Source organism: Pristis pectinata, chromosome 4 (assembly GCF_009764475.1).
Source record: "Pristis pectinata isolate sPriPec2 chromosome 4, sPriPec2.1.pri, whole genome shotgun sequence".
NCBI classification, from domain to species: domain Eukaryota; kingdom Metazoa; phylum Chordata; class Chondrichthyes; order Rhinopristiformes; family Pristidae; genus Pristis; species Pristis pectinata.
Genome location: NC_067408.1, coordinates 74219910 through 74246791, shown reverse-complemented (window position 1 = coordinate 74246791; position 26882 = coordinate 74219910). Strand labels below are relative to the sequence as shown.

Sequence of the window (26882 nt, the reverse complement as noted above, 5' to 3'; positions counted from 1 at the left end):
TATCACCAGCATCCATAGCAGATCTGGGGCAGATACTGGACACATAAACACAGTTGGGAAGATCTAAGTGGTTCAAGAAAACTGCATATTGAATATTTATGTATATATAAGTTTTCAAATATAACTTGACTTACAAGTTCTTGAGTGATGTGTGTTAATTTACTAGTATGCAAATTCTTAGTGTAAATGTGTTCACCTATTTGTATTGTGGTACATGTACACTAACTTGTGGCTTGTGTATAATAACTGTTAAGTCTAACTGTTACTGTAAGGTTGGTAGCTTCAGCATTACCTTATGAAACTATGTAACCTGGCTCTCAGTTACGGCAATGTATGTATTGTACTTGCAAGAAACTGCAGAGAGTTGTGGACGCAGCCCAGCATATCACAGAAACCAGCCTCCCCTCCATGGACTCTGTCTATACCTCTCGCTGCCTTGGTGAAGCAGCCAGCATAATCAAAGACCCCACTCACCTGGGTCATTCTCTCTTCTCTCCTCTCCCATCAGGCAGAAGATACAGGAGCCTGAGGGCACATACCACCAGGCTGAAGGACAGCTTCTATCCCACTGTGATATGACTATTGAACGGTTCCCTTATACATTGAGAGGGACTCTTGACCTCACAATCTACCTTGTTGTGACCTTGCACCTTATTGTCTACCTGCAATGCATTTCCCTGCAGTAGTGACACTTTACTCTGTACTCTTATTGTTTCTTTTACCTGTACTACATCAATGCACTTTGTACTAACTCAATGTATCTGCACTGCGTAATGAATTGATCTGTACGAACGGTATGTAAGACAAGTTTTTCACTGTACCTCGGTACAAGTGACAATAATAAACCAATACCAATAATAAGTAGATGTTTTCTGAGGAAGGATCTTTAGCCTGTAAGGTTAATGATGCTTCTCTTTCCATGAATGCTGCCTGACTGCTGAGTGCTTCCTGCATTTTCTGTTTTTGCTTTAGATTTCCTGCATCTGCAGTTTTATGCTTTCATAAATAGATGTGTTTCCTTGCTCCTACTCTCAGGCAGTTATGTAATACTCCATGGTATGAGTACAGAAGAATCCAATAAACAATAGGTACAGATGTCACTACTTTCCACTAACATGTGCAAAAAATAATTGAAATGAAATCTAATTCCACAATAATAGGAAATAATAGTAACATATAATCCCAGTGTGACTTTGCTCAAAATGAAATCAATAAATTTTACCAACAGTCAATTCAATGGGCAAATGAAAAGCAGATTGAAATTCCCCAACTAAATACTTAAACACCAATCTCTGCCAATATATGTAATGCTACACACTTGGAGTATTTACAGCTTTGCAAAATGATTCATGCTTCCCAATATTTATGATTCAAACAGACAAAATGGACTCCAGCTACAGGTGAACAAGGGACTGGGAAATAATAACTAAGGCTGAATGCATTCAATTTGTTTTCAAAGTAATATGTTCAAAATGTAATCTGTGCTTAGTTGCGCTGCTTCCATTAAGACCTCAAGAGCCAATGATCAAGTGGTTAAGAAGTACAAGCCTAACAAAATATCTTGCTTTGGAACTACAGTTGCCACCTTCAGTCAATGGTTCATTTGATAAATGTACATGTCTGAGTCAACTTCAACTTGTCAATATAGCATTGTAAGGTGTTAACAGTTTCAAAAGGTAGACTTAATAACTCCCATTCATACTGATTCACAATGGTTAGCAATCTTCTATAGCTAGTTCTGGGTAGCCAAAGAGTCCATCTGCTTCAATAATAAAAACAGAATGTGCTGGAACTACTCAGCAGGTCAGGCCACATTAGTGGAAGGAGAAACAGAGCTAACGTTTCAGATCAAAGATCCTTTGTCAGAACCGGGAAGCTCACAAAGGAAGCTTGCTTAGCTGCAGGGAGGGTGGGCGAGGGGATGTCTCTGATAGGGTAAAACCAGGGTGATCATGGGAATAAGCTGTAAACAAGGTTATCTGGTCAATGAATGAATGGGAGAAGATAGAGAATTAGAACACAGATAGAACGTGGATAAAACAACAAACAAAAGAATATAGGTTTCTGACACATTCCAAAAGGTAAAACAAAAACCGTATCCAGAAAGGCTAACATTTGCAGGCTGCACTGTCAGGTACACTGGCATCCTTTGAAATACACAGCAGCAAAGAGCATGCTCAAAATCCATTCAATATATTAAGCCCTGCACCCACTTTTTGCTCCTGTAATAGTCCAGAAGCCATTCTCTGTGAGAAATGGAAATTATCTTAAGAAAGAACACAGTAGGAAGCAAGACAAGGAATTGTGGGAGCCCTTGCTGAGATATATGCATCATCATTAGCGATGGGTGAAGTGGCAGAAGACTGTAAGGTGGCTAATGCTGTGCCTTTATTTAAGAAGGGCTGCGAAGAAAAACCGGGGAACTACAGACCAGTAAGCCTAACATCTGTGGTAGGTAAGTTATTAGAGGGGATTCTAAGGGATAAGATATACAAACATTTGGAAAGACAGGAGTTGATTAGGGACAGTCAGCATGGCTTTGTGCTTTGGAGATCATGTCTCACAAATTTGATGGAGTTTTTTGAAGAAGTAACCAAGAAGGTCGATGAAGTTACATAATCATTAAAGAAAACAATCACTCGCCTCTTCGTCCATCCCTTTTGGGTCTGTTGGAATCTTCGTATTCTCCTACCCAGCTGTATTCGACTGGCATGGAAATCGGCCTGAGTTTGCCTAGAAACAGCAAAACAAAGTGCTCAAATCATACAAAAGCCAAATGCTGTAGCTGCAGGAAACCTGAAATAAAACCATAAGATTTTAGAAATACTCAGGAGGTCAGGCTACATTGAAGGAGAGTGAAAATGAGTGAACATTTTGTGGAAATTCACTACCATCACAACTGGAAAAATGTTAGAATAAGACAATTATTAGAATAGAGAAATGTTGGGAAGGAAAGAAAGAACAAAGGAGGTGCATCTGTAACAGGATGGAAGGAAGGTGAAATCAAATGACAACATGAATAAAATTGCAAGGCAATAAGCAAAGGAAAAAAGTAAAGTCAAGAGTTGGTGAGGCCAGGAATGGAAGAATTGATAATTGGATGTTGCTGAATTCAATGTTAAATTCAGAAGGCTTCCAGCTATCTGCTACTTTAATTTTCCATCTCACTCTAACTCTGGCCTCTTTTTCTTTGGCCTTTCACACTGTCCCAATGAAGTTTGAGAAACAGCACCTCATCTTCTGACCAGACACATTACAGCTCTCCAGACTTAGAAAAGAAGTTCAGATAATTTTGTATGCCCATTTGAACCTGCTGTAGGTCCACCTTTTGTGTCTTTACCTGTCCTGTTAATATCCCTTTTCTTCTCCCAAAAATATCTCCTTTTATTAATTTATTCTGCGTTCCAAGTTTCATGGATTTTCCCTTCTGTTCTTTCCTTCCTCCCTTGCTTTTCTTCTGTATCTTGAATTATCACTAAATCTGATGAGAGATCACCAGGTTAAATCCATTTCTCTCCCTGCAGATGCTGCCTGATCTGCTGAGTGCTTCCATGATTTCCTGTTTATATCATCCAATCATGTGCTGCTTTTCAGTGTGTGCGATTACTTCTTTTCACCACTTAATTTGCAGAGATGTCTGTTTGTCATCTTCTATTCAGCCACCCTAATTTGAAACAATTTTATTTAATGGGAAGACTAGGGGATAACTATAACTAATATTAAATGCATTGATTGTGGTGCCTTATAAAAAAGTCATATGCTCTTCCATAATAGAAAGCTTGTCCTCTGCTTCTTGATCTTTATTATAAACCACTCGACTAATCAGAATGTTTCAAAATTGCAGAGCTTGGCTGAAAGTAAGCTTAGACTCACCATTCATAACTCACATCAATATTTGTTTTTCAGCCTGTACAAATCTTAAGGGAAATAATCATTTCTACAAATCAAATTATCAGATTTATCTGCACCAAAACTTTGTAAGTTTTCCTTTCAGCTGTTATTGGCAAAGAACAGCATGTATTTCTATCATTTCTTTATGTGGTCAAAGATCCTAAGTTGTTTCGCAGGAACAAAATCTGACTGAGCCATGTCAGGAGATACAAGGATGGATGACCAAAGGTGTGGACAAAAAGGTAGGGAGAATTAGGGAGGGAACACCAAGGCTTAAATATGTGGCAAGAATAGCCAAGACTACCAGTGATGGAGTAAATAACTTGAGGATGAAAGTCAGGAACTCAGACCCTTACCTTGGAGGAACAAGGCAGTAGAAGGATTTAAAAACAAGGTAGTGCTTAAATGGAAGCCAATGTATGAAGGGTCATGGCTGTCATGTGACACCATTGATCACCTGGGTCGAAAGCCACATCACTGTCAATCAAGGTCTGGCTCCACCCACTGGCCCCTGTAAACACCTTTGTACCTGGCCCTGAACCATTGGCTTGTTTGAACTACCTGGGCTGGACCACCCAGCCCTCCAGCACTACAAAGAATGCCACATGTGCATGGCTCTCTCTCTTTTGATTGCTCCAGGAATCGTGAAACAATGCTGAAGAGACCATTGGTAAGAGTGTGCACTTCCACAAGGGTTAGTAGTGTCCTAAGTAGATTCCCAGTGAGTGTAGAGCTGATGCTTGCACTGAGTCAAGGGGTGGCAGGCACCGTATTGTTCCTTCCTTGATTTGTTTGTACTCAGTTTGTTGTGTGTGTGTGTGTGTGTGTGTGTGTGTATCTCACCCTTGTTGCGATTTCCACAAGACCACAAGACAAGGGAGCAGAAGCAGGCCATTCGGCCCATCGAGTCTGCTCCAAGGAAAAGGGAAAAAGAAATGGGGTGGGAAAAAAAACTATTTTAATCCCATTTTCCAGCCTTATCCCCACATCCCTTGATACCCTGACTATTTAGATATCTGTCTATCTCCTCCTTGAACACCCCCACTGATCTGGCCTCCACTGCTGTGCGTGGCAAGGAGTTCCACAATTTCACCACCCTCTGGGTAAAGAAATTTCTCCTCATCTCTGTCTTGAAACTGTACCCTCTAATTCTAAGATTGTGCCCTCTGGTCCTGGACTCGCCCACCAAGGGAAACGGCCTAGCCACATCTACTCTATCCTTTCCTGTCAACATTTTAAATGTCGCTACGAGGTCCCCTCTCATCCTTCTGTACTCCAGTGAGTACAGTCCAAGAGCCGACAAACGCTCATCATACGTAAGCCCTTTCATTCCCGGAATCATTCTCGTAAATCTCCTCTGAACCCTCTCCAACGTCAGCACATCCTTCCTAAGATGTGGGGCCCAAAACTGCGCACAGTATTCCAAATGAGGCCTCACTAGTGCCCCGTAGAGCCTCATCAACACTTCCTTACTTTTATACACTATACCTCTCGAGATGAATGTCAACATAGCATTTGCTTTCTTAACCACCGATCCAACCTGGTGGTTAACTTTCAAGGTATCTTGTACGAGTACCCCCAAGTCCCTTTGTACTACCGTACTTTCAATCTTCTCTCCTTCTAGATAATAATCTACCCGCTTATTTCTGCTTCCAAAGTGTACAACTGCACATTTCTCAACATTGAATCTCATCTGCCATTTCCTTGCCCATTCTCCTAAACTGTCTAGGTCCCTCTGCATCCTTTCTATTTCCTCTATGCTCCCTACTCCTCCACTTATCTTGGTGTCATCCGCAAACTTAGCCACACAACCATTTATTCCATCATCCAAATCATTGATGTACAAGGTAAAAAGGAGCGGCCCCAACACTGACCCCTGCGGCACACCACTAGTAACCGGTAACCAACCAGAACGAGATCCTTTTATTTCCACCCTTTGCTTCCTGCCAACCAGCCACTGCTCCACCCATACTGCTATCCTACCCATAATTCCATGACCTCTCATCTTATTAATTAGTCTCTTGTGAGGCAACTTATCGAAGGCCTTTTGAAAGTCTAAATACACAACGTCTACCACCTCTCCCTTATCCACCCTACCTGTGATTTCCTCAAAAAACTCCAATAGGTTGGTCAGACAGGACCTCCCCTTCACAAAACCATGTTGACTAGGTCCAATCTTGCCTTGTGCCTCTAGGTATTCGGTAACCTCCTCCTTGAGGATGGATTCCAATAATTTTCCCACCACTGACGTCAGACTAATAGGTCTGTAATTTCCTTTGTGCTGCCTCCCACCTTTCTTATACAACGGAACTACATTCGCTACCCTCCAGTCCTCCGGAACCATGCCAGAATCTATCGATTCCTGGAAAATAATCGCCAATGCCTCCGCTATCTCTACAGCCACCTCCTTCAGAACCCGGGGATGCACCTCATCCAGTCCGGGAGACTTATCAGTCTTAAGCCCCTTTAGTTTTCCTAGCACCTTCTCCCTAGTAATCTCAACTGAACTCAGTTCCAATTCGTGAGACTCCTGACTAACCGGCACATTGCTTATGTCCTCCACGATGAAGACCGATGCAAAATATTCATTCAATTCCCTTGCCATCTCACTATCGTCCATTACAATACCTCCTGCACCGTTATCAATTGGTCCTATGTCAACCCGTGTCTCTCTTTTATTCCTTATGTATTTAAAAAAGCTCTTAGAATCCTTCCGAATGTTGTCCGCCAGCTTCCTTTCATAACTCATCTTTGCTTTCCTAATGACCTTCTTAGTTTCTCTCTGCAGATTTTTAAAAACATTCCAATCTTCTGTTTTCCCACTAATTTTTGCTACTTTGTACGCCGCCCCTTTTGCTTTTATTTTATCCTTCACCTCCCTCGTTATCCACATCTGTGCCTTTTTTCCATTCAAAACCTTCTTTTTTCTTGGAATATATCTATCCTGCATTTTCCTTATTTCCTGTAGAAATTTTTTCCATTTCTCCTCCACCGTCCCTCCAGCTAACTTACTCCTCCAATCAATTTGGGCCAACTCTTCTCTCATACCTTTGTAATTTCCCTTATTCCACTGAAATATCGATACACCAGTTATCAGCTTCTCCTTCTCAAACTTGAAACTAAACTCAGTCATATTGTGATCACTTGTTCCCAGTGGTTCCTTTACCTTTAGTTCCCTAATCACCTCGGGTTCACTACACAGCACCCAATCCAAAACAGCCGATCCCCTGGTGGGCTCCTCAATAAGTTGCTCCAGAAAAAACATCCCTTAGACATTCCACAAACTCACTCTCCTGAGTTCTACCGCCTTGCTGGATTTCCCAGTCCACCTTCATGTTAAAATCCCCCATAATTATCTTCACATTGTCACTCTGGCACGCTTTTTCTATCTCAATCTGCAACTTATGGTCCACTTCCTGACTGCTGTTAGGGGGCCTATATATGACTGCTACTATTGTCCTTTTACCCTTGCTATTTCTTAGCTCCACCCATAAGGATTCCACTTCCTCTGACCCAATGTCCTTCCTTTCTATTGATTGTATATCACTACTAACCATCATGGCCACAACTCCCCCTCTGCCTACCCGCCTGTCCTTCCTATACACTGTGTACCCCTTGACATTCAGTTCCCAATCACATCCATCATGAAGCCACGACTCAGTGATTGCAACGATGTCATATTTATTAACCTGTAGTTGTGCCACTAGGTCATCTACTTTATTCCTGATGCTACGTGCATTTAAATATAGTACGTTTAGACTGGTATCTGCTATTGATTTTATTGTACTTCTATTGTTCAGCAGATTATCCTGACTTTCTACCTGTCCATCCTTCTTACTATCTTCGCTACCTACTATCTTAGACATGTTCCTGTAGACCTCATCCCCTATCCTAACATTCGGTATCCTAATATCCTCATCCCCGATCCTAACATTCTGTATCCTAACATCCTGATTTGTTGTACTTCTATTATACAGTAAATTATCCTGACTTATCACCTGCCTGTCCTTCTTGCCATCCTCAATGGATTCGTTTCTATACACTTCCTCCCTCACCTTAGCATCTTGTAACCTAGCATCCTGGTTACCATCCCCCTGCCAGATCAGTTTAAACCCTCCCCTACAACTAAATTAAACATTCCCGCCAGGATATTGGACCCTTTGGAGTTTAGGTGCAACCCATCCTTAGCAAATAGGTCTTGCCTCCCCCAAAAAAGGTCCCAAGTATCCAAGAATCTGAAGCCCTGCCCCTTGCACCAGTCACTCAGCCACGCATTTAACTGCCAGAGCTTTCTATTCTTCCTGTCATTGACACATGGCATGGGTAGTAGTCCTGAGATTACTACCCTTGAGGTCCTACTTCTCAACCTTCTCCCTAATGCCTTGTATTCCTCCTTCAGGACCTCTTCTCTTTTTCTACCTACATCATTGGTACCTACATGTACCAAGACTTCTGGCTGCTCACCCTCCCCTCTCAGAATATTATCGACACGGTCCGTGATATCCCGTACCCTGGCACCAGGGAGGCAACACACCATCCGAGACTCATTGTCGGTATCGCAGAATCTGCTATCCGTACCCCTTACTATCGAATCCCCAATAACCACTGCATTTCGCTTCCTCTGCTGGACCACAGTACCAGACATGGTGCCAAGGTCCTGGCTGCTGAGGTCTTCCTCTATGAAGTCATCCTCTCCAACCGAATCTAAAATGAGATATCGGTTTTTGAGGGGGACCGCCACTGAGGCGCTGTCTACATATTCTTTATAACTCCTGTCTATCTCCTGCTCGCTCTCCCTAACCAACCGAAGGTCATCCAGCTGCTGCTCCAGACTCACAATCCATTCCTTGAGGAGCCGCATCTCGGTGCACTTTGCGCAGATGTAGTTATCAGGGAGTCTGGTTGTCTCCCAGGGGCCCCACATCTGACACTCCAAACACAACACTAATCCCAGATGCATACTGCTGAATATCACTGAGCTCAACAACTAAACTAAACTAATAACTTACCCCCCTCTATAATCTCGCCTCTTTCCCGCTCTCGCCGAAGCCCGTTGAGCCAAAGCCTAACCCACTCTGCTCCCTCACACTCCGCTGCCCGCTCCGACGCTGCCCGCTGGATATGCTCGTCTGCTTTTTAAATCGCCCGCGCGCTTCCGAGTGACGTCACGCGCCTGCGCAGTCACTCGCCGCTGTCCCGAATGCTAGAAAGAGAAAAAAAAACTCGCTCGTTATTTTCCGGCACTCTCCGCTCTCTCGTCGCTGGAAAGAAAACTGAAGGCGAACCTCCGACTTTTAAATCGCCCGCGTGCTTCCAAGTGACGTCACGCGCCTGCGCAGTCACTCGCCGCTGTCCCGAACGCTAGAAAGAGAAAAAAAACTCGCTCGTTATTTTCCGGCACTCTCCGCTCTCTCGTCGCTTGTTTGTGATCACCCGTGTGTGTATGTGTGCACTCGTTCCCGTTCATCCTGTCCCGGGTTTGTCTTTGTGAGTAAATCATTTTTAACTCCAAAGACTGTGTCCAGAGTCCTTGTCCTTTGAGACCTTTCGAACTTGTCTTACAACAATTACTAAGTTGAAAAACACTATGATGCTGGAGGAACTCAGCAGGCCAGGCAGCATCTGTGGAGAAAAGCAGGTGGTCAACATCTCAGGTCAGGACCCTTCTTTAGGACTGTTTGGACAAAAGGGGGAGGTGGGGTGGGCACAAGGTGGTGATAAGTAGATGCAGGTCAGAGACAGTGATAAGGAGGTGCGGGGGAGGAGGGGAGAGCAGGTCCACCGGGGGATGGGTCAAAGGTAAGGAGGAAAAAAGGGGAGGGGGTAGAAAAAAAGAGAGGCTAGGAAAGGGAAGAAGAGGCATGGTGGTGTGGAGGGGATGGGTGTTACTTAAAGTGGGGGAATTCAATGTTCATGCCATTAGACTGCGAGGTCCCAAGATGAAAAATGAGGTGTTGCTCCTCCAGTTTGCACTTGGAATTCTCCTGGCGGTGGAGGAGGCTGATGACTGACATATGTGATGGAGGGGGAGTTGAAGTGGTTGGCAACTGGGAGATGCAGATTGTTGTAATGGACGGAGTACAGGTGCTCCGTGAAACGGTCACCTTGTCTGCGTTTGGTCTCAGTCCTGAAGAAGGGTCCTGATTCGAGCCGTTGACTGCCTGCTTTTCTCCATGGATGCTGCCTGGCCTGCTGAGTTCCTCCAGCATCATCGTGTTTTTCACCTAGATTCCAGCATCTGCAGTCCTTTATTTCCCTACATTACGAAGTTGGAGGGTAAAAGGAATTTGGTGCAAATTGGGATATAGGTTGCAGGGTTTTGGAATGTCTCAAGTTTATGATGGGTAGAGTGAGGAGACTACTAAATTTTTTATCAGGTAGAAATCATTTACAACTGAGAGAGACATCTTAAGTAAACCAGGAAATTACAGGTTAATTCACGTACTTCAACTCTACTTCAAAGCTGAAATTCACTCATTTGTAAAACAGTTTCCTTTATCTCCATAGCCTCTATTTCCTCCATGTCTGTTAAGCATTAAAATGCTGATCAGTTCAGCAGAGCTCTGCTGTGTCAGGATGTGATCATTTCAGTGTGGCAATCTTGTGACACTGAAACAATCCAGTAACAGGCAAGATAAAAGTTGGTGGTAGAGGAATGGCTAATGGAAATAAAAGGCTGATGTGGAGGAGGCATAACTGCGAGAAGTGGAATCGTTAGCAAAAAACACCCAAGGAAACTCAGCAATGAATGTTGGAAATCTGAAATCAAAACACTGGAAATGTTGAATGCAGGTTAAGACATGGTGCAGAAAGCAAGAGGAGAGATGGGAAGATTTCCTGTTCTTAACCCCCTCCCCTTGAGTTCATGAATTAAAACAAAAATCCTGTGAAGATCTACTGGTGATAAAGAATAGTCATTTCTCCTCTAAGTCACTCAATTCTTTTTTGAGAGTTTGTGACTGATTACTGGGTCAGATCTCACTGGCTGCAGGTGACAGTTCCCAGGGCGATCTCCAGCGTTCAGCACTCAATGTTTTAGGAACAGCTTCTTCCCTCTGCCATCAGATTTCTGAATGGTCCATGAACACCACCTTGTTTTTCCTTTCTTGCACGATTTGTTTTTATGTCTTGCACTGTACTGCTGCCACAAACAACAAATTTCATGACATGTCAGTGATAATAAACCTGATTCTGATTGAAGGTGGTGAGCTCCGGACATAGGCACATGAGATGTATTCCAGGGTTTACTGAGTGACAACGGACTCCACATGAGGGCCGGCAGTGGAACCCAATCTTGCTGGAGTTCCCCGTCATCACACTGGGCAACATCTCTCTGATCTCTAGCATGGAGTTGAGACCTACTGATATCAATTGGGAATCTAGGCAAAGGGGAAAGTATGTCTTTTCAAATTAATCTTACGTTAGACTAAAGCTCTTGATCATGTTATCTGTGGTTTTAACTTTTAAAATATTTTAATGTTTTTAATTATTCACTACATGTTTTTAGCTTTGGGCTATTTTCTGCTATCATAGGTGGCACTGTGGTGCAGCTGGCAGAGCCACTGCCTCATCACCAAAGACCTTGGTCCAATGCTGAGATCATGTGGAGTTCACATGTTCTTCCTCTGACCACGTGGGTTTCCTCTGGGTGCTCTGGTTTCCTCCCATGCTCTTACTGTGTAGGTGAGTGATAGATTCTGTGCAGAGAATTAACAAAGGGATTAATGTAGGATTAGTGTAAATAGATGGTTGCTAATCAGCAAAGACTCAGTGGGTTGAAGGGCCTGATTCAGTGTACATGCCTCTTGACTTTTAAATATGTCTGAATGCTTTGCCAGTGGTCAAAGCCTGTGCAGAGCCTCTTGACTACACTGCCCAAAGCTTGACGACATCCACACCTTACTCCCTGACTGAGAGGTAGGGGTGAACCAGCGAGATCAGTTACCTGCATCTGGCCCAGCTAAGTGAGACTGTGTAGAGCACATTCTGGGAGGTGGGCTGGGTCTAAGAAGATCTGGTCCAGTGTGGTTATGAATCAATCAGAAACTGAGATGAAATAGTTATTTGAATTTACAGATTGGCTCTGGCATTTCAATGGCTGAAGAGACTGGGATATGATTGATAGAAAACTTAAAATGTGATCTCTGGTTTCTAAATTTAATTGATAGCATTTGAGAAAAAAAAATCACCTGGATATATTTTCAAATCCTATGTATTTTTCTAAAGAACACTGAAAACAAAAATTAAATAGAAGCTAAAATTACCATAAGTCAGAGTATTTTCTCTTCTGCCTGGAACACTTGATCTGGTTGTGTCGTAATCATAGCTGAGAATCATTGCATCGCCCTCAATCACGGTGAAACGTTTCCGATATTCCTGATCCAGGAAAGAATTAGGAGACTCCGATCCCTTGTGCACTGGTTTGCCTAAGATATGTCTGCTGGGCTCCTCAATGGGAAGGTTGCCTTTTTCATCCCTTTTATTTGGAAAAAAAGTACAGTTCAATGCTTTTGTTTATCTTTCTAATTAAGCAAACAAGAAGTCAAACCAAAGACACACATGAAAAAAGTATCTATAATATAAAATGAAATATGGTGCCAATACCCTTGAATTTTCTGATTCAAATTTAATATTTTTACTGCATTTCCACTTGCAATTGTTAATCTACAAACATGCCATTTATGAGGCGATTGTGGTCAGTAGAATCTGTATAAATTATCAATTGCAGTGGTAAACAATAACTTCATATGGCATCAAATAATACTTTTTGCTGAGCACTTTAACCTTGGCCATCTTAGGAAAAGACTAAATACATTGACATGTCAAGTTGTAATTATGTCATGGAAGGCATTTGGTAAGTTCTGAGAAGAAGTGGGTGGGTCATATTAGAAATAAGACTATCAGTGGTTTGATTTGTTCATGTTATGATAAATGTTCTGTTGCAGCCTTTCTATTCATGTGGAAATGTTAGCTGCAACTTCTTTGAGCTACATGCATCACAGTTTTGCAGTAAATCTTAACCACTTGGTACCATGGATACCAGAAATGATAGGATTTGAAAACGCTGGGAGGAAATTGCTGTGACTCCCCACTGTCAGGGAAGATGCTACCTGGTGTTGTAATCTACTTTAAACAGAGCTAATCATAATTGATGGGAAAATTCTGCTTTTAAGAAATGAGGCTGTGAAATGTGGAAGAACAATGAATGCTACCATAGTTGGACAAGGATTTTCAACATCATTTCTCATGACAATATTACAACTTCTGCCACAGACCTGAGAAACAAAACCTCATGTTTTCATTTAACATGGATGGTGTGGTTCATTCCACATACTCACCCAGCAACATTTATCACTAGGCTGCAATTACCAAACTCTAGAGCTATCAGTTCTACTGTGCATGGATAAGGATCACTGAAGAGAGAAAAAAAAGTGGAGTGGGAACAGAGATCTTCAACTTCTATTTAGTAAGGACTTCTCACTTATCATGTCATTGGGTACAAATTGCTAACCAATGAAATTTATTACTTCATGCTGAGTTAGAAAGGATGAATAAAGCACCAAGTATCTGAGTTAATCATGTCCTCAAGATCAGCCAACAAGACGTCTGTGACAATCAATGTATTTTTAGTGCTTCCTTGAATTCTGCAGAGGCCAAAAATAAAAGTGACAACATCTTCATTCAAGGAGCTCACAATGAGTAATTGTATATATAAAAAAAACAGAATCTTCCAATGTAAAACTATCTACTTTGTCAATCAGCTGTCAGGGGAAAAAGCTGCTATCCACACATTCTACAACTCAGTAACTAATTTGCGTCAATCATTGTTGCCGGCATTGCCAGTTGAAAAAGAACATTTGGACATGCCTTACTTTTAGAATAATTGTGGTGAAAGTCAAGACTTGTGAAGTACAGAAATTTATTTAGGTTTAGAAATCTATTACGCTGAGACATCAGTGTTTTCTTTTTTGTGGGGATGGTCAGGTGGCGGGGAGGACAGAGATGGCGATGGAGAAATTGAATCAGAAAAAGTTAACAGAATAAGTATAATAAAATGCATGCAAAAATGCAGTCATTTTGGAAAAGGCATTTGATTATAAAATGCACAAAAGGAACTGCATCATTTATACTGTGCAAGTAAATATAAGGAAGCTGTACAGTGGCACCATTAAAAAAAACACACACAGTTGATATCACTGCTTTCAATAAAATACAGTTCAAGCAAATAAATTGAAGGAAAAAATTATGAACAATGGTCAAGTTATAATTGTTTATATACAGTTAGGAAGAGCAATATTATGCTTAAGTATGATTGAACTTGGCTAGATTTTTGGTGTCTTCTCACAATACCATCTTCAGAGCAGTACAGTATGCTAAATAGCAACCATTGACATCTCTGTTAAAGCAGTGTTGCGGGAATAAATCATCAGCAGCAGTACATCTAGAACCAATAGAACGTGATTTAGTTGATTTGAAAGAAAAAATTTTTCCTTTTAATTTCCTCTCTCTCTCTCGGAGCGAACTGTGCAGGCATATCAGAAGCATGCATTGATATTGCAGCTCCAGCAGGGATCTGTGCTCGAGTGGGTTGGTGACTCTTGTAGAAAATCATGTAATCCCACCTCTGATCCTAAGTGCCCTGTCACCACAGGATTGCTCCTATGATACTAATGGTGGCTGTACCTTACTATGCCTTGTTCAAGTGTTTCTTCTTTGTATGTGGTCGAGGTAATCAACATTGGCAGACTATTCAACCATTTAAACATTTCACTCACAGAAGTAAGAATCTTTACTGTTTTTTCATCTCCCAATCCCAGAGAAACTGAGGAACCTAAATCTATCCTGGATGATTAGCAGTGAAACTGGGAGCTTCATGGTACGTATGGCATAGTTCTAGACTGCATGAGTTTGTAAAGAAGCCCTTGGAAAACTAGCTTTGTTCTCTGCAATTAAATGATAACGCTCTGAAAATGGAATTGATGGAAATACTGATTATTTTCAAGAACTAAGTCCAACAAAGTTCAATCCTATTTGAATAATGTTAGAAATCATGGAGCATTTAACACCAAAGATAATACAGTGGAACCTGCCATTTCAAAATATTCTTGTTGTAATTTTCTTCCAATAAAAGACATCCTGCTAAACATAATCTGTATCCAGAAGGTGATTAATATTTGTACATAACCTAAGCCCAATGAGGGAGAAGTTTTTCTTTTGTTGTAAATACCACATGTGAGAATACAGGCTGGCTGTTGATTTTAATGGAATCAAGTGTGTGAAGATATATAAAACCGGCAGTTGATATTCTCACACATGTTTAGGACGAGTGGCCAAGGTTAAATTTCTCTTGTGACGAGCTCTACTTCCTTTGGGACAATAATTTCAACTTGCTTCCCTGGTCCTTTGAGACTGTGGGTTTCAATAACTGACGAAAAAGAGGTTAAAGCTGTGCAATGGCACAACTTAACTTCTCTGCTGGGCAGAATGTACTCCACAATTCCTTGAACTTGTTCAGATTGCACTACAACCTAAAGATTTTAAATTACAATAACCGAACTTTAAACAGGAACATAAATTTCCTGTATTCAGTTCCCCAACCAATATTAGAGGAATATCCTTAAGAAACTGGTGGTGGCAGCCTGCAGCATGTAGGTAATCAAGGACACATCTCACATCTTCTCTGGTGCAGCAAACAACACTTTTTGTTTCAGCAATCTAGGGAATTTTACCAAAATACTCTGACCATAAGGATACACAGCTTTAAGGACAACTGGGTAGATTATTAATATTATGATAAAGCACATGGTCAAGTACTTACATCTTAACTTGGTGAAAGCAAGTTCAGGGCAGGATTAAATTTTTTAAAAGCTGTGTAAATGCCCCTCTACTGGGGGACTATTTACCCAAGCAACCACATTTCATTGGTAGAACAGGTAGCCTCAAATGACAGGTTCCATTGTAATTGCTTTGCAAGAGAGTTTTTTTAAAACAGTGTTCCTTTCCATATTTAATAAAGTTATTCAATTAGCACTCCACCTGGAGTACGATATATAAATTCTGCCCTAAGAATTTGCTTTGATATGATATCAACTTATTTTGCTGTTTTGCACTAAGCCCGCTTCTCCATGATCAGACTTGGTCCATTCAGTGCGATTCACATGCATTCTGCTTTAAACAGAAGTAGGAGCAGTGTAGTCACTGCTGTTCAACAAAGTAACATATACAATCTGAAAGCTGAGACAGCACCAAGTACATACACGTTTAAGGGGCTTTTGGTCCTCAATCTGGCTATAGTGGAAATGCTTAATGTTAATCCATGGTGCATAGAGTGGAGTATTATTATATCCCAGAAATGTCATTGAGTAGTATGATCAGCAGAGTGAGAAACAAAACATTAAAGGATTGTAAACCGAGAAGTTACTGTGACCAATGTTACTGAATGGTTATTTAAACGCACTTTTATCAAATATTTCCTCCTGTCATTTTAGACAGAACTGTCAAGAATTCCCTGTTCAGCAGGTATTTCCCAGTAAAGTAACAGGGATTATTTTATAGGAATATAAAGTATGATAATTTGATATCGAAGAGGCCATTCTAAAATGACATTAAAAACATAAACCTGATATTTCCTCCATGTGGCGAGTTTTTTTATTCACATTCATATTAAGTCAAGAAAGGAGCAGAAATCTTAAGAGTTGTTTAAACTGTCCAAATGCTAGTAACTATTTTCTGTCTCTGGCTTTGTGGCATTGTTTAAATTAATCTTATCAACACCACTACATTAGTTTAGAATGGCCGAGGCTTCAGGCAGAGAGGATTTTCAGGGAAATCTATGAAGAATGTTTGTTTAAAACAATTAAGTCTCCATATCTGTGTATTTGAACCCATAAGGGGAACAAAAAAATGTCTTAGTTGTCCTTGAGGCATTAAAGCACCCTCTTAATTACTGATCAGTGCATAGAAGGAAGCCATTTAACTCACCAGTCCTTTCAGTCCTATTCTTCTTTTCCCCTGTCACCTGCAACTTATTCTCCATCACATGCCCATTGACTCCCCTTTGATACTTTTGACACTTACTTTCACTGAAGGGTACTTTACAGTAGCTAATTAATCTTCCATCATGTCTTTGGGATGTGGGAGGAAACTAGAGCACCGAGGTGCAAGCCCACACTGTCAAAAAGAGAATGTGCAGACTCCATAGAGAACAGAACCCAAGGTCAGGATTGAACCCAGTTCCTGGGAATGTTAGGCAGTAACATCAACTGCTGCGGCACTGTGTTGTCCATACCTGAAATAGTTCTGGATCTAATCCATTAGTAAGAGAAATAGAACTACAAGGCTAAATTTGTTCTCTACTCAGTTTTTATGTCTGCATGAGTTTCCTCCGGGTGCTCCAGTTTCCTCCCATATACCAAAGATGTACAGGTTAGGAGATGTGGGCATGCTATGTTGGCGCCGGAAGAGTGGCTACACTTGTGGGCTGCCCCCAGCATATTCTCAGTAACACAAAAAGATGCATTTCACTGTGTGTTTCGATGTACGTGTGACTAATAAATAAATATCTGATATTATCCTATTTAGAAGTGAGTTAGAATTTGGGAAGTGGATCTTTTCCCGCCCATGTCCCCCATTAGTACTGCTAGCTGACATATGCTTCAGAAAGCCTCAATGCTACACAACCCATCCTCCAACAGAATATTTTATGACCTACGTGAGTTTGTCAAAAAGTTCTGAATTAGTCATTGTTTAAATAATGGCCCTGTCTCCACTCGAAACTATTGGGCATTTTACATACAACATTTTTTCTACCACTGAATGGCATAGCAGATGATTCAAGCACCGGGGTTGGATATGAAGACAAGGTTTGCCTCAATATGTCACATTCTGTCCAACGTTTGGCAAAGATTCAAAAATGGACAAACCATGTAATCTAAATATACAAAATGATGAAGAGCAGTGATAAAGTGAGAAGAAAAACAGATTAAATACCATTTTTCTCACTGATGGAAGTACTCTATTTAAAACTGCACTTAAACTAAAAACATCAGGGTATCCACAGAGTTAAAGACCATCAGGTGAAACTAGATAATGTTTACCCTGATCAGGTTTTTGGATGTGTACAATAAAAACCTTGTAAAAGCAGGAAATGATGCATCAATTTAATGAAGAAATGGATAAATATTTGTCCATAAAGAATATGGAAAATTATAAGAATAGTTATCAAGTGAGGTGAACAAATACCATTTGGAATATTATAAAGGCTATGTTCCTTAGCAACAGTAGCAGCAGCATACATGAATCTATTTTGAGGGCCGTGTCAACTCTAGAATTGCCTATTTTATGAAGCATCTCACTCAAACTATCCTGATTATTTTCAATAATGCTCAGGTGCAGAACAGTAATGGAGATGCAAGATCAATTGATTTGCTATTATTGGCTGAGAGAGGTTTTTTCCCAGGAAACCCCTTTAAACTGACGGCTAAATAAACAGACTTCATCTCACTGTTCTGTGCAAATTGTGGGGGTTTTAAGGGTACAAATGGTTATGAGGTTTGCTGCAACTCTTTGGTGCTTGAGCAAACCCAGATTTATTGCAAAGTTTAGCTTTGGTCTTTGTCCTTAAGAAAGGAAATACTTGCTGTGGGGTCAGTGCAACATACCTTCACTAGATTCATTCTAGGGAAGAAGGGGCTATCCTGCAAGAAGAGACTGAGTATGATTGGCCTATACTCACTGGAAGAATAAGAGGTGACCTCGTTGAAATGCTATTATTCTGGCAGATTGGTTAGATGCTGAAAGGTCAGTTCCTTGGGGTGGAGGATCCAGAGTTAATCTCAGATTAGGGGCTCAGCTATTTAGAACTCTGATGAAGTGAAACTTCCTTACTCAGTGAATTGTAAACCTTTGGAAATCTTTACCCCAAGTGGTGCATGCTCAGTCCCTCAGCATACTCCAGACTAGGATCATTAGATCTCAAACTCTGTAAGTACAGAGATTGGGTTGGAACAGAGAGACACAGACCCAAAGGCCTGAAGGACAATATGGTCTATTTCTATTTCTTAAAACAAAACTTGGACAATATATTAATTTTGCACAGAAATGCCTCCATAGATTATGAACTCAAGCCCTGGAGTAAGTTTTGAATTTATAGCCTACTGACTAAAAGGCTTAAGTACTCCAAACTGAGCCAAGCTGATGTTTATATAAATGTATTTATTTTCAGGTGTATGCCTGAAAATAGACACTGAAATAGATGAAATGTGCATTGGCTACACAAACAGTAGGTGAGATTAGCAAAACTGAGCAGATATGGCATTAAACCAGGTTTATATTTATAGAAAGACACATCTGATATCATAAGGTAAACTATGAATAGTTGAAAGCAAATTATTTATGGGCAGAAGCCTGGTTTCTGCTGTTCAAAATGCTGACATAGAACAGAACTCAGAAACAAAGAAAAGAAAATGTTCAGACATCCCATAGACATTGTCCAGCAGAAAACTAATTACGGCAATGTGATGTTTCAGGTTTGCAAATAAATCAAAATATCAGCATTGATGTGGAAACATTTTGCTTCATATTAAATTTTTTTATTGTGTTCACTAAAATAGAGACATCACACAGAAAAATTAAAATCTGCTCGTAATCAAAATCCATTAGTGTGAAGATACACTGCAATTCAATCTTACAAAATGTCAGCTTGCTGTATTTTTCCCAAAAAAACTGAGTTTTTTTTGGCAAAACCAAAGTTGCTTGCAGTCACTTCAAACAATTTTGACCATGAAATTGTTGCTGAGAATTTTGGGGTCTACATATTGAAGGCAGCAAAAGTCATTAAAATTGAGTTTACATTCCACTTTTAATTCATATTACAGCCGTAAGTGCTCATGCACGAACATATCCCTCATCATAATCAAATTTACTCTCTGCTAATACACAACCAAGAAACACAACTTGGTTGCAGGATCAAAGAACTGTGGGATTATATGAATTTACCTTCAAAAAATTATTGTAAACAATTATTACATTTTTCTGTTCTGGGATTAACTGGTTCACAATGATTGAACAGACACATCTCACAAGGACTTACCTGTTAATTCTAGAGATACTGGAACCTCCCAGCCTTCTGCAAAAAAAGTCACACACATAAAGCACCCACAAGTACAGCCCACACAATAGCTGGAACATTTATAAAAAAATACCCACAAGTTATTTTTCAAGTTATTTTGTGAAATTAAGATTTAAGGAAGTAACTGCAAAAGTAAATGTAACTGGCACAAAAGAAGGCAGAGAAGATAAGCCACATGGTGACTTTAGTTCAATTTTGTTTTAGAGCCTCAAAGATGTGACTTCCACTCGCTAGCACTTCAACTTCACCCCAGCCATTATCGGGTCGATGGTGTTTCATTATACCTTTCCTCCCAAACAGGCAGGAAAAGCGTGAAAACTGCTTACAGAAATTATGAAAAGAAGTAAAATAACTGAGATCAAGACACTAAATGATATTCACAGACAGCAGGACAGAAGAGCCTAGAAATTGGATTGATTCCCATGTTTTGATGTGCAAAAGTTGACTTAATCCACAAAACTGTGCCCATTGCAAAACTGGGCCAGGCAATTCTATGTGCTGATCAAGAAAGTACACTTGATGTTTTCCTGCCATCAAATGTGCACCCAATGAGGTTACTGTTCATCGAAACCTCATTTCTACCCTCCTGCTATAAAGAGGAGTTCAAAGGTGCACTGATGACCGATGAGAAACAAACTCACTACAGCCAGGAGTACACCGGACTACTTTGTTGCTTCTGTTGTTTTTTAAAGGAGCACTCTTCTGACATATTGAGAGTAGGGTGCCCAGACTATTTTGTGCCAACATTAACAGTGAGAGGTTTTTTTCAGCATTTAAATTATGAGGCCTGGTGATCTCTGGGGAGGATACTAATGGGCTTCAAAGAGATACCACCTGGTGGAATGGGCGGAGAGGTGGCAGATGACATGAGAAGCAGATGAAGGAGGAGGCAACAAACCAGCAAGCACAGTTCTGAAAGGGGTACAAGAACAGGGAGGTCTGGGGATTTTGTGCTTATTTTGAGGAAAGTGGCAGGACAACTTGAGAAAATGGGGCTTATAATAGAGGCATGAAGCACAAAAATGAGGAAGTCATGGTGATCATTTTTACTGATTTGCCCACAACAGGAGCATTTTGCCCACAACTGGAGTACTTTGTCCAGTTCAGGCACCATGAGGAATGATGCAAAGGCTTTAGAGAGGGTGTAGAAGACATTTTCTGAAATGATTTCTGGTATGACGGACTTTAGTTGTGTGGATAGATAGAAGCTAGTGTTATTATCCTTGGAACAGAGGAGGTTTTGAGGGGATCTGATGAGGGCACTTAAAATCATGAAAGATGTAGATGTTCTTTGGCTTCAAGAAACAGGAGATATGGAATGAGGGTGATTGGCAAAAGAACCAAAAGTGAAATGAGGAGAGAATTTATTTTTACATAGCGCAATGCACTGCCAGGGGCAGTAGTGGAGACGTATTCAATTCTAGCATTCAAAAGGGAGCTGAACAAGTATCTGAAAGGAAAGAACTTGTAGAGCTAAGTGGAGATGGCAGGGGAGTGGAACTAGCTGATTACTCTTACACAGAGCTAGTATGGACACAACAGGTTGAATAGCTTCCTTCTGTGCTGTTCCAATCCGTGATTTTAGCTGCTGACAGACTCATTCAGGGGGTGCCTCAGTGATGAAACCTCTGGCAGCACTCCATCCTGGATCAGGCTTGGCAGCATCTGCAGAATAGTACCCAGCAGCTGCCACATCTGACTGGAGCTAGTGTGTTCAGACTCATTTGTAGCAACAAAAGATAAAATAAAACAGAAATTCAAAATCATAACTGAACTTTAATATGCTTTCCTGTTTAACACCCTTATGGGGACCTTAATGTGGTTGCACAATATCGCAGCATCCTTTCTGTGGCTGTGGTTTGGCTGCTGGAAGGCTGCTCTTCGTCACTTTGAGTCCAGGCAGATGTCCTTGATGAACCACGAGAAGCTCTGCCCTGGATGAACCGGGTTCATTCAGGCTGCTGGCCTTGGACAACTGAAGGAGTAGCCTGTATGCATGGCTGTTGGACATGGGTGAGTGTGCTGCTAATGAGGAGATGGTGGAGCTGATTTGGTGTCGTCATGAAGGGGTCATCAATTCCTGACCCTACAAACCAGACCACCTCTTGAGGGACTGGATACAAAATGTTGCAATGAGCTGCTGGGACTGAGACTGCTCCACAATTGTTTCAAAATCCAGATCCGGAGTTGACCAGTGGATAGATGCCTGGACCCTGCTGTATTTATTACTAACCTTGGAAGTGGCTCGTAGTACAATCTGAGCAGGGGTCTGATCACATTGAAAAGATGTCTGAATGCAGGAGTACATCACCGCTCCGACAGAGTAGGAAGCAGTTCCTGTGTGCTACACATCTGCTCCTGTAGGGCAGCGATCTGCTCATGCATCACATCTCTCATATAGGAAAGCAAACTGCTGACACCCAGCATCTCTCCCTTTGTGGAGAGCAGCCAGTTGCTGATGAGCAACTTCCACTTAATCCTGTAGAAATATGAGCTGCTTATGGGTGACGTCCCTGTGTCCAGAGTGAGCTGCATTCTGCCTGTGAATGGCATCTTGCTGCTCAGTGAGGACATCAAGCTGATCCTGGTGGTATACCACCATTCCTTTAAAGTGTTCAATGTTCCCAGGTGGTAGCGAGAAGTCGTGCCTAATCCGGGCAAAATTGCAAGGAAGCTGAAAAAGTTCAAGTGCCTTTATCTGTGCTTCACCTGACCCAGTAGATGCTATATGACGGGATTCTCACCAATCCCTAGGAAAGAAGCAAACAAGACCTCAAACAATATCTTGGAGATGGTGTCCTCTGTGCTCCTGCAGCCCCTGTGTTCAGTGAGGTAGGCCTGACATCTCACAAACTATCCTTCTGTGCATCTGCATTAGCCTCGTCATGACAGTATTCCAATGGTGGTCCTCACTTGAGCCTTCTGGACAGTATGGATGCACAGTCCTTCCTCTGGATTAAATCTCCTACACCTGGCGTCAGACTTTAGCCTGGTGCACCTCCCTGTGACATGAATCCCTCTAACCTCACTTGCTTATTCCTCATGGTGCCAGTCTCTGAGGTGGTGGTGTGGGGTGTCAGGTGCAACGACAGACTATGTCCTTCATCACCATCTCCTCCTCCTCCTCTTCCTCCAGTGCTCCCTCCTGCTTCTTGAGCTGCTTTTCTGAGGGGGCAAGCAGGTGACCTGTCCCATTAAGTTGCACTTGTAATCTGCAGCCAAAACATCTTAGAGTCATAGACTCATACAGCGCAGAAATAAGCCCTTCAGTCCACCACATTCATGCCAACCTTTTTGCCCATTTACATGAAACCCTTTTGCCTGCATTAGGACTGTATCCTTCTCTACCTTGTTTATTTAAGTGTCCGTCTAAATGCCTCTTAAATGTAGTAATTGTATTGAATTTCACCATCTCCTCGGCAGCGAGTTCCAGATATTAACCAATCTCTGTGTAAAAAAAACTTACCCCTCAGATCCCCGAATGTTAACGGTGATATAGTAGTACAGATGAGAAGAACGGTGTCCACTTTTTGATTGAATCACAGGGAATGCAGTAATTGCAATAAAACATTGTTGGTGGGAATAGCTGGGGACTAATCTTGCTCTTTATGTTGTTTGGGTATAGGTGCCCCATCAGTCAATTAGCTGTAGGATGGGGTCCTCCACTGAGAATGTTTGCTGCAACTGGGAGACCCCCTTCTCATCCAGGTAGCCCTTCTTTTCCTCGCTGTCTTTGACTAAGGGGAGGCAATGAAGGATATCGAGTGAGTTTTTCATCATCATCTTTATGGAGACTTGGCCTCTGTCTGGATGGACGGGGGGAGTGCAGATGAATTTACAGTATGTTTCTGTGTGTCTCGTATTGATCTAGAGACATATCTAGTATGGTCATGATATTCCTTTCTACTTGCTCCATAGTTCAGGGATGGCTCCTGGCTGACAGTATTCCAGTTCTTCCCATATTGGGTCCAGCAGATGTCCTGCCCACTCCAACACACAGGACATTGCTCCTCACCACTATCTCTTCAATATCACACTGCTTGAATCATCCTTCCTCTTCCCTGCAGCCCGTTTCTCATGGCAGTCACTGTGCATGTTCTGATGCTGCCTGGCTGGCACAAGGAGTCTGCATTTAAGGATTGATGGTCTTCTCTCATTGATGAGCAGAAAAGCACAAGCAGCTGTGTTACGCTGAATGTGAATCTTATGAGCAACCATATGAGTTCCACCTAACATACATCTCCTAACATTTCTTTAACCAGCCTTCTGGGTAACCTCACATTATTTTTTCACAGGGTCAGCAATGAATGCAATGAGTGTAGGGTGTCAAAATAAAGGGTGAAATCCAATTTCTAGCCTAAGATATTTGAAAATAAGCATTGCAACTGACAGTGGGGCAAAGGTTACTACGAAGAAAAAATAATGTTGAAATGCTGTCAGCATTTGCTAAAGAACATTAGGAAGCTTGAACCCAACTATGATGAACTTCACAGACAGATGGAAGAATTTGTAACAACACTGAATACTGACTTAGAAATATGGTGAAGGGAGCTCTGAGGTATTTCCAGCACAGTTCAGAAACACACTGCACAAGAACATCAACATGCTGCTATCTTAGGTAGTCAAAATTCCTTCTGCAATGAGACATGTCACCAAAGAATATACCTTTAAGAACCAGACTGCCAAGAGGATGTGCAATAAAACACCATTATGAAATGGTTAATCCCAGTCTATAAATCTTAACCTGCATTTGCAGTTTTGTAGTACCACAGAACATAAAAGCAACGACTGGCTACTCTTTTGGCAAAACTAAGCCAAACAGTTCTATGATGAAATGGCTTCAGTAGGCTCCTTGAGACACAAGTTAACATACCAAGTACTGAATTTAAATTGCAGCTCTGTGTAATTTTACAGAACAAATAGGTTTCTAAGTAGATTGACACAATCTTCTGATAATTCTGAATTTTTCTTCAAATTATAAATTTAGTCATAACTACCTAAAGGGCATTTGTTAAGATACATTTTAAGCCAAAATTATCAACTGCTTTTTTTTTCTGGTACCACTGTATATGGAAGAAAATAGATAATTCATGCATAATTTTTTACATAATTACCATAACAAATCTACAACACTTAGTTGTGCACTCCTGTTAAGTCGTTATGTTTTGGTTAAAGCTTCAAGGTATCTTAAAGCCCCATCATTTTGTTAAGATTTGTTCTATTGTAGCGTAGCTCAAAAACAGCAACATTTTCAATGTGATATCTTTAACACAAAAACAATTAAACATTTTCATAGGGATATTACCAAAAAATGTTGGCCCCAAACCAAAAAAAGGAATTGCTTGGATAGACAACAAAAATTTGGTTCAAAATGTAGATTTTTAGTCTTACAGGGAAGATGGTGAAGGGGTGAAGAATTTTAGAAAGGGAATTCCAAAGTCTGGGGAATTAGTAGCTGAAGGCAGGGCCAGCAAAGATCTCTAATCTGACTTGAACAACTCAAGATTTTTACAAATTATGAAAAACCATCTTAACATTGAGAAATGCTACGTGCTGCGCCCAGGACAGAGTGGTGCAATGGATCGAAAGCTGGCCCTCCACATTTGCCTGTAATGTGCTGTGTGAGATGACTCCACAAATTCTCAAACCTGTTCCCACTGGCCATATGCCCAAGGGGAAAAAAAATTGTTAACACAGTGAATTTACTATGCCACTGCAGAGGAATCATACTCCAAATAGGAGTCGTATTTGGCATTCAAATACAGAGTAGATGGAGCTTCACTGCCACAGTGATATTTGAGACTAGATCTGACAGCACCTGATGCAGACACTGGATGATCTTACAAAATCTCACGAAGATGGAACAGTGAATGCAGCTCTTCAGTTTTACCACTGAGTCTATAATTTTGTGTTCCATTTGTGCTACGATTAGAATTTCAGCTTTGCTTTTCATATTTTTTGGTTGAAAATGCATCATGCTCAAATTAAATAGAAACAGTATTTTTTCACAACTTTAGAAAACCAAAAATTTATGAAAAAAAATCAATTGCTGTGTTTTTTTTCTGATGTACAGCAAGAGAAATGCAATTTGCAGTTCAACTTTTAAAAATATAAATGCTTATTCCACTCATTGATTACACTTCTCACAATCTAATACATGGAATTCTCCAATTCTATAAGTGCAGATCTATTTGATAAATTACCTTGGATGACAGCATACCATGTAACTTCTTGATATGGGAGAGGCACGCAAAGGTTATAGAAAATCAGCTCTAGATTTAACAGGAGCATACTGTGTGAGGTGTTAGCTATAAATAGAATTGAACTGCACTGAATGAATCATCAATGCATCATTTTCTATCAAGCATTTCAAAAACAGGAATATTTATTGTAAGATTTATTTAAATAAAGAAGAACAATGATATCAAATGATTACCTGGGAGTGTACGGTTCTGTCGGAGGAGGGGGAATGTAAAGGTCCTGTAGTGCAGAACTATCTCGCTTTGTAGGTGTACTGAGAGTACCAGTTGGCGTGGCAACACTCCCAGTTGGACTTTTCGGGATGATTGGCTGTTTAGAAAAGGGAAAAAAAACATGGAGCATAAAATTCATGAGTTTAAGCCAGATTATTGCCAGCAAATATTAAACAAAAACTTGGTTAAAAAAAAAAGAGATGGACAAAATCGTCTTTTATTGCTACAAAATGCTGGTGTCAAGAAACACAATGGAAAGATCGCAGTAATCTCAGACATCAAACTTAACCGATTGTCCACTTTACATAGCTACATCAACAGGAGAAAACAAATAATGCATCATCTTTCACATATTTCTGTTTGTGAGTAGATCTCCCGTGGTACTGCTC

At 41.0% G+C, this 26882-nt stretch overlaps 1 protein-coding gene across 2 annotated transcripts in view; it reads right to left on the bottom strand.

Moving 5' to 3' along the window:
- Positions 1 to 26882, bottom strand: part of cnksr2a (connector enhancer of kinase suppressor of Ras 2a) — a 371916-nt gene that overhangs the window by 116021 nt on the left and 229013 nt on the right. For both annotated transcript variants that reach the window (XM_052013677.1, XM_052013679.1), the window contains exons 10-13: positions 26457 to 26590; positions 19982 to 20017; positions 12156 to 12367; positions 2644 to 2733 (exon numbers count right to left, since the gene is read on the bottom strand). In XM_052013677.1, the coding sequence (XP_051869637.1) occupies positions 2644 to 2733; positions 12156 to 12367; positions 19982 to 20017; positions 26457 to 26590 (472 nt within the window). The remainder of the gene's footprint in view (positions 1 to 2643; positions 2734 to 12155; positions 12368 to 19981; positions 20018 to 26456; positions 26591 to 26882) is intronic.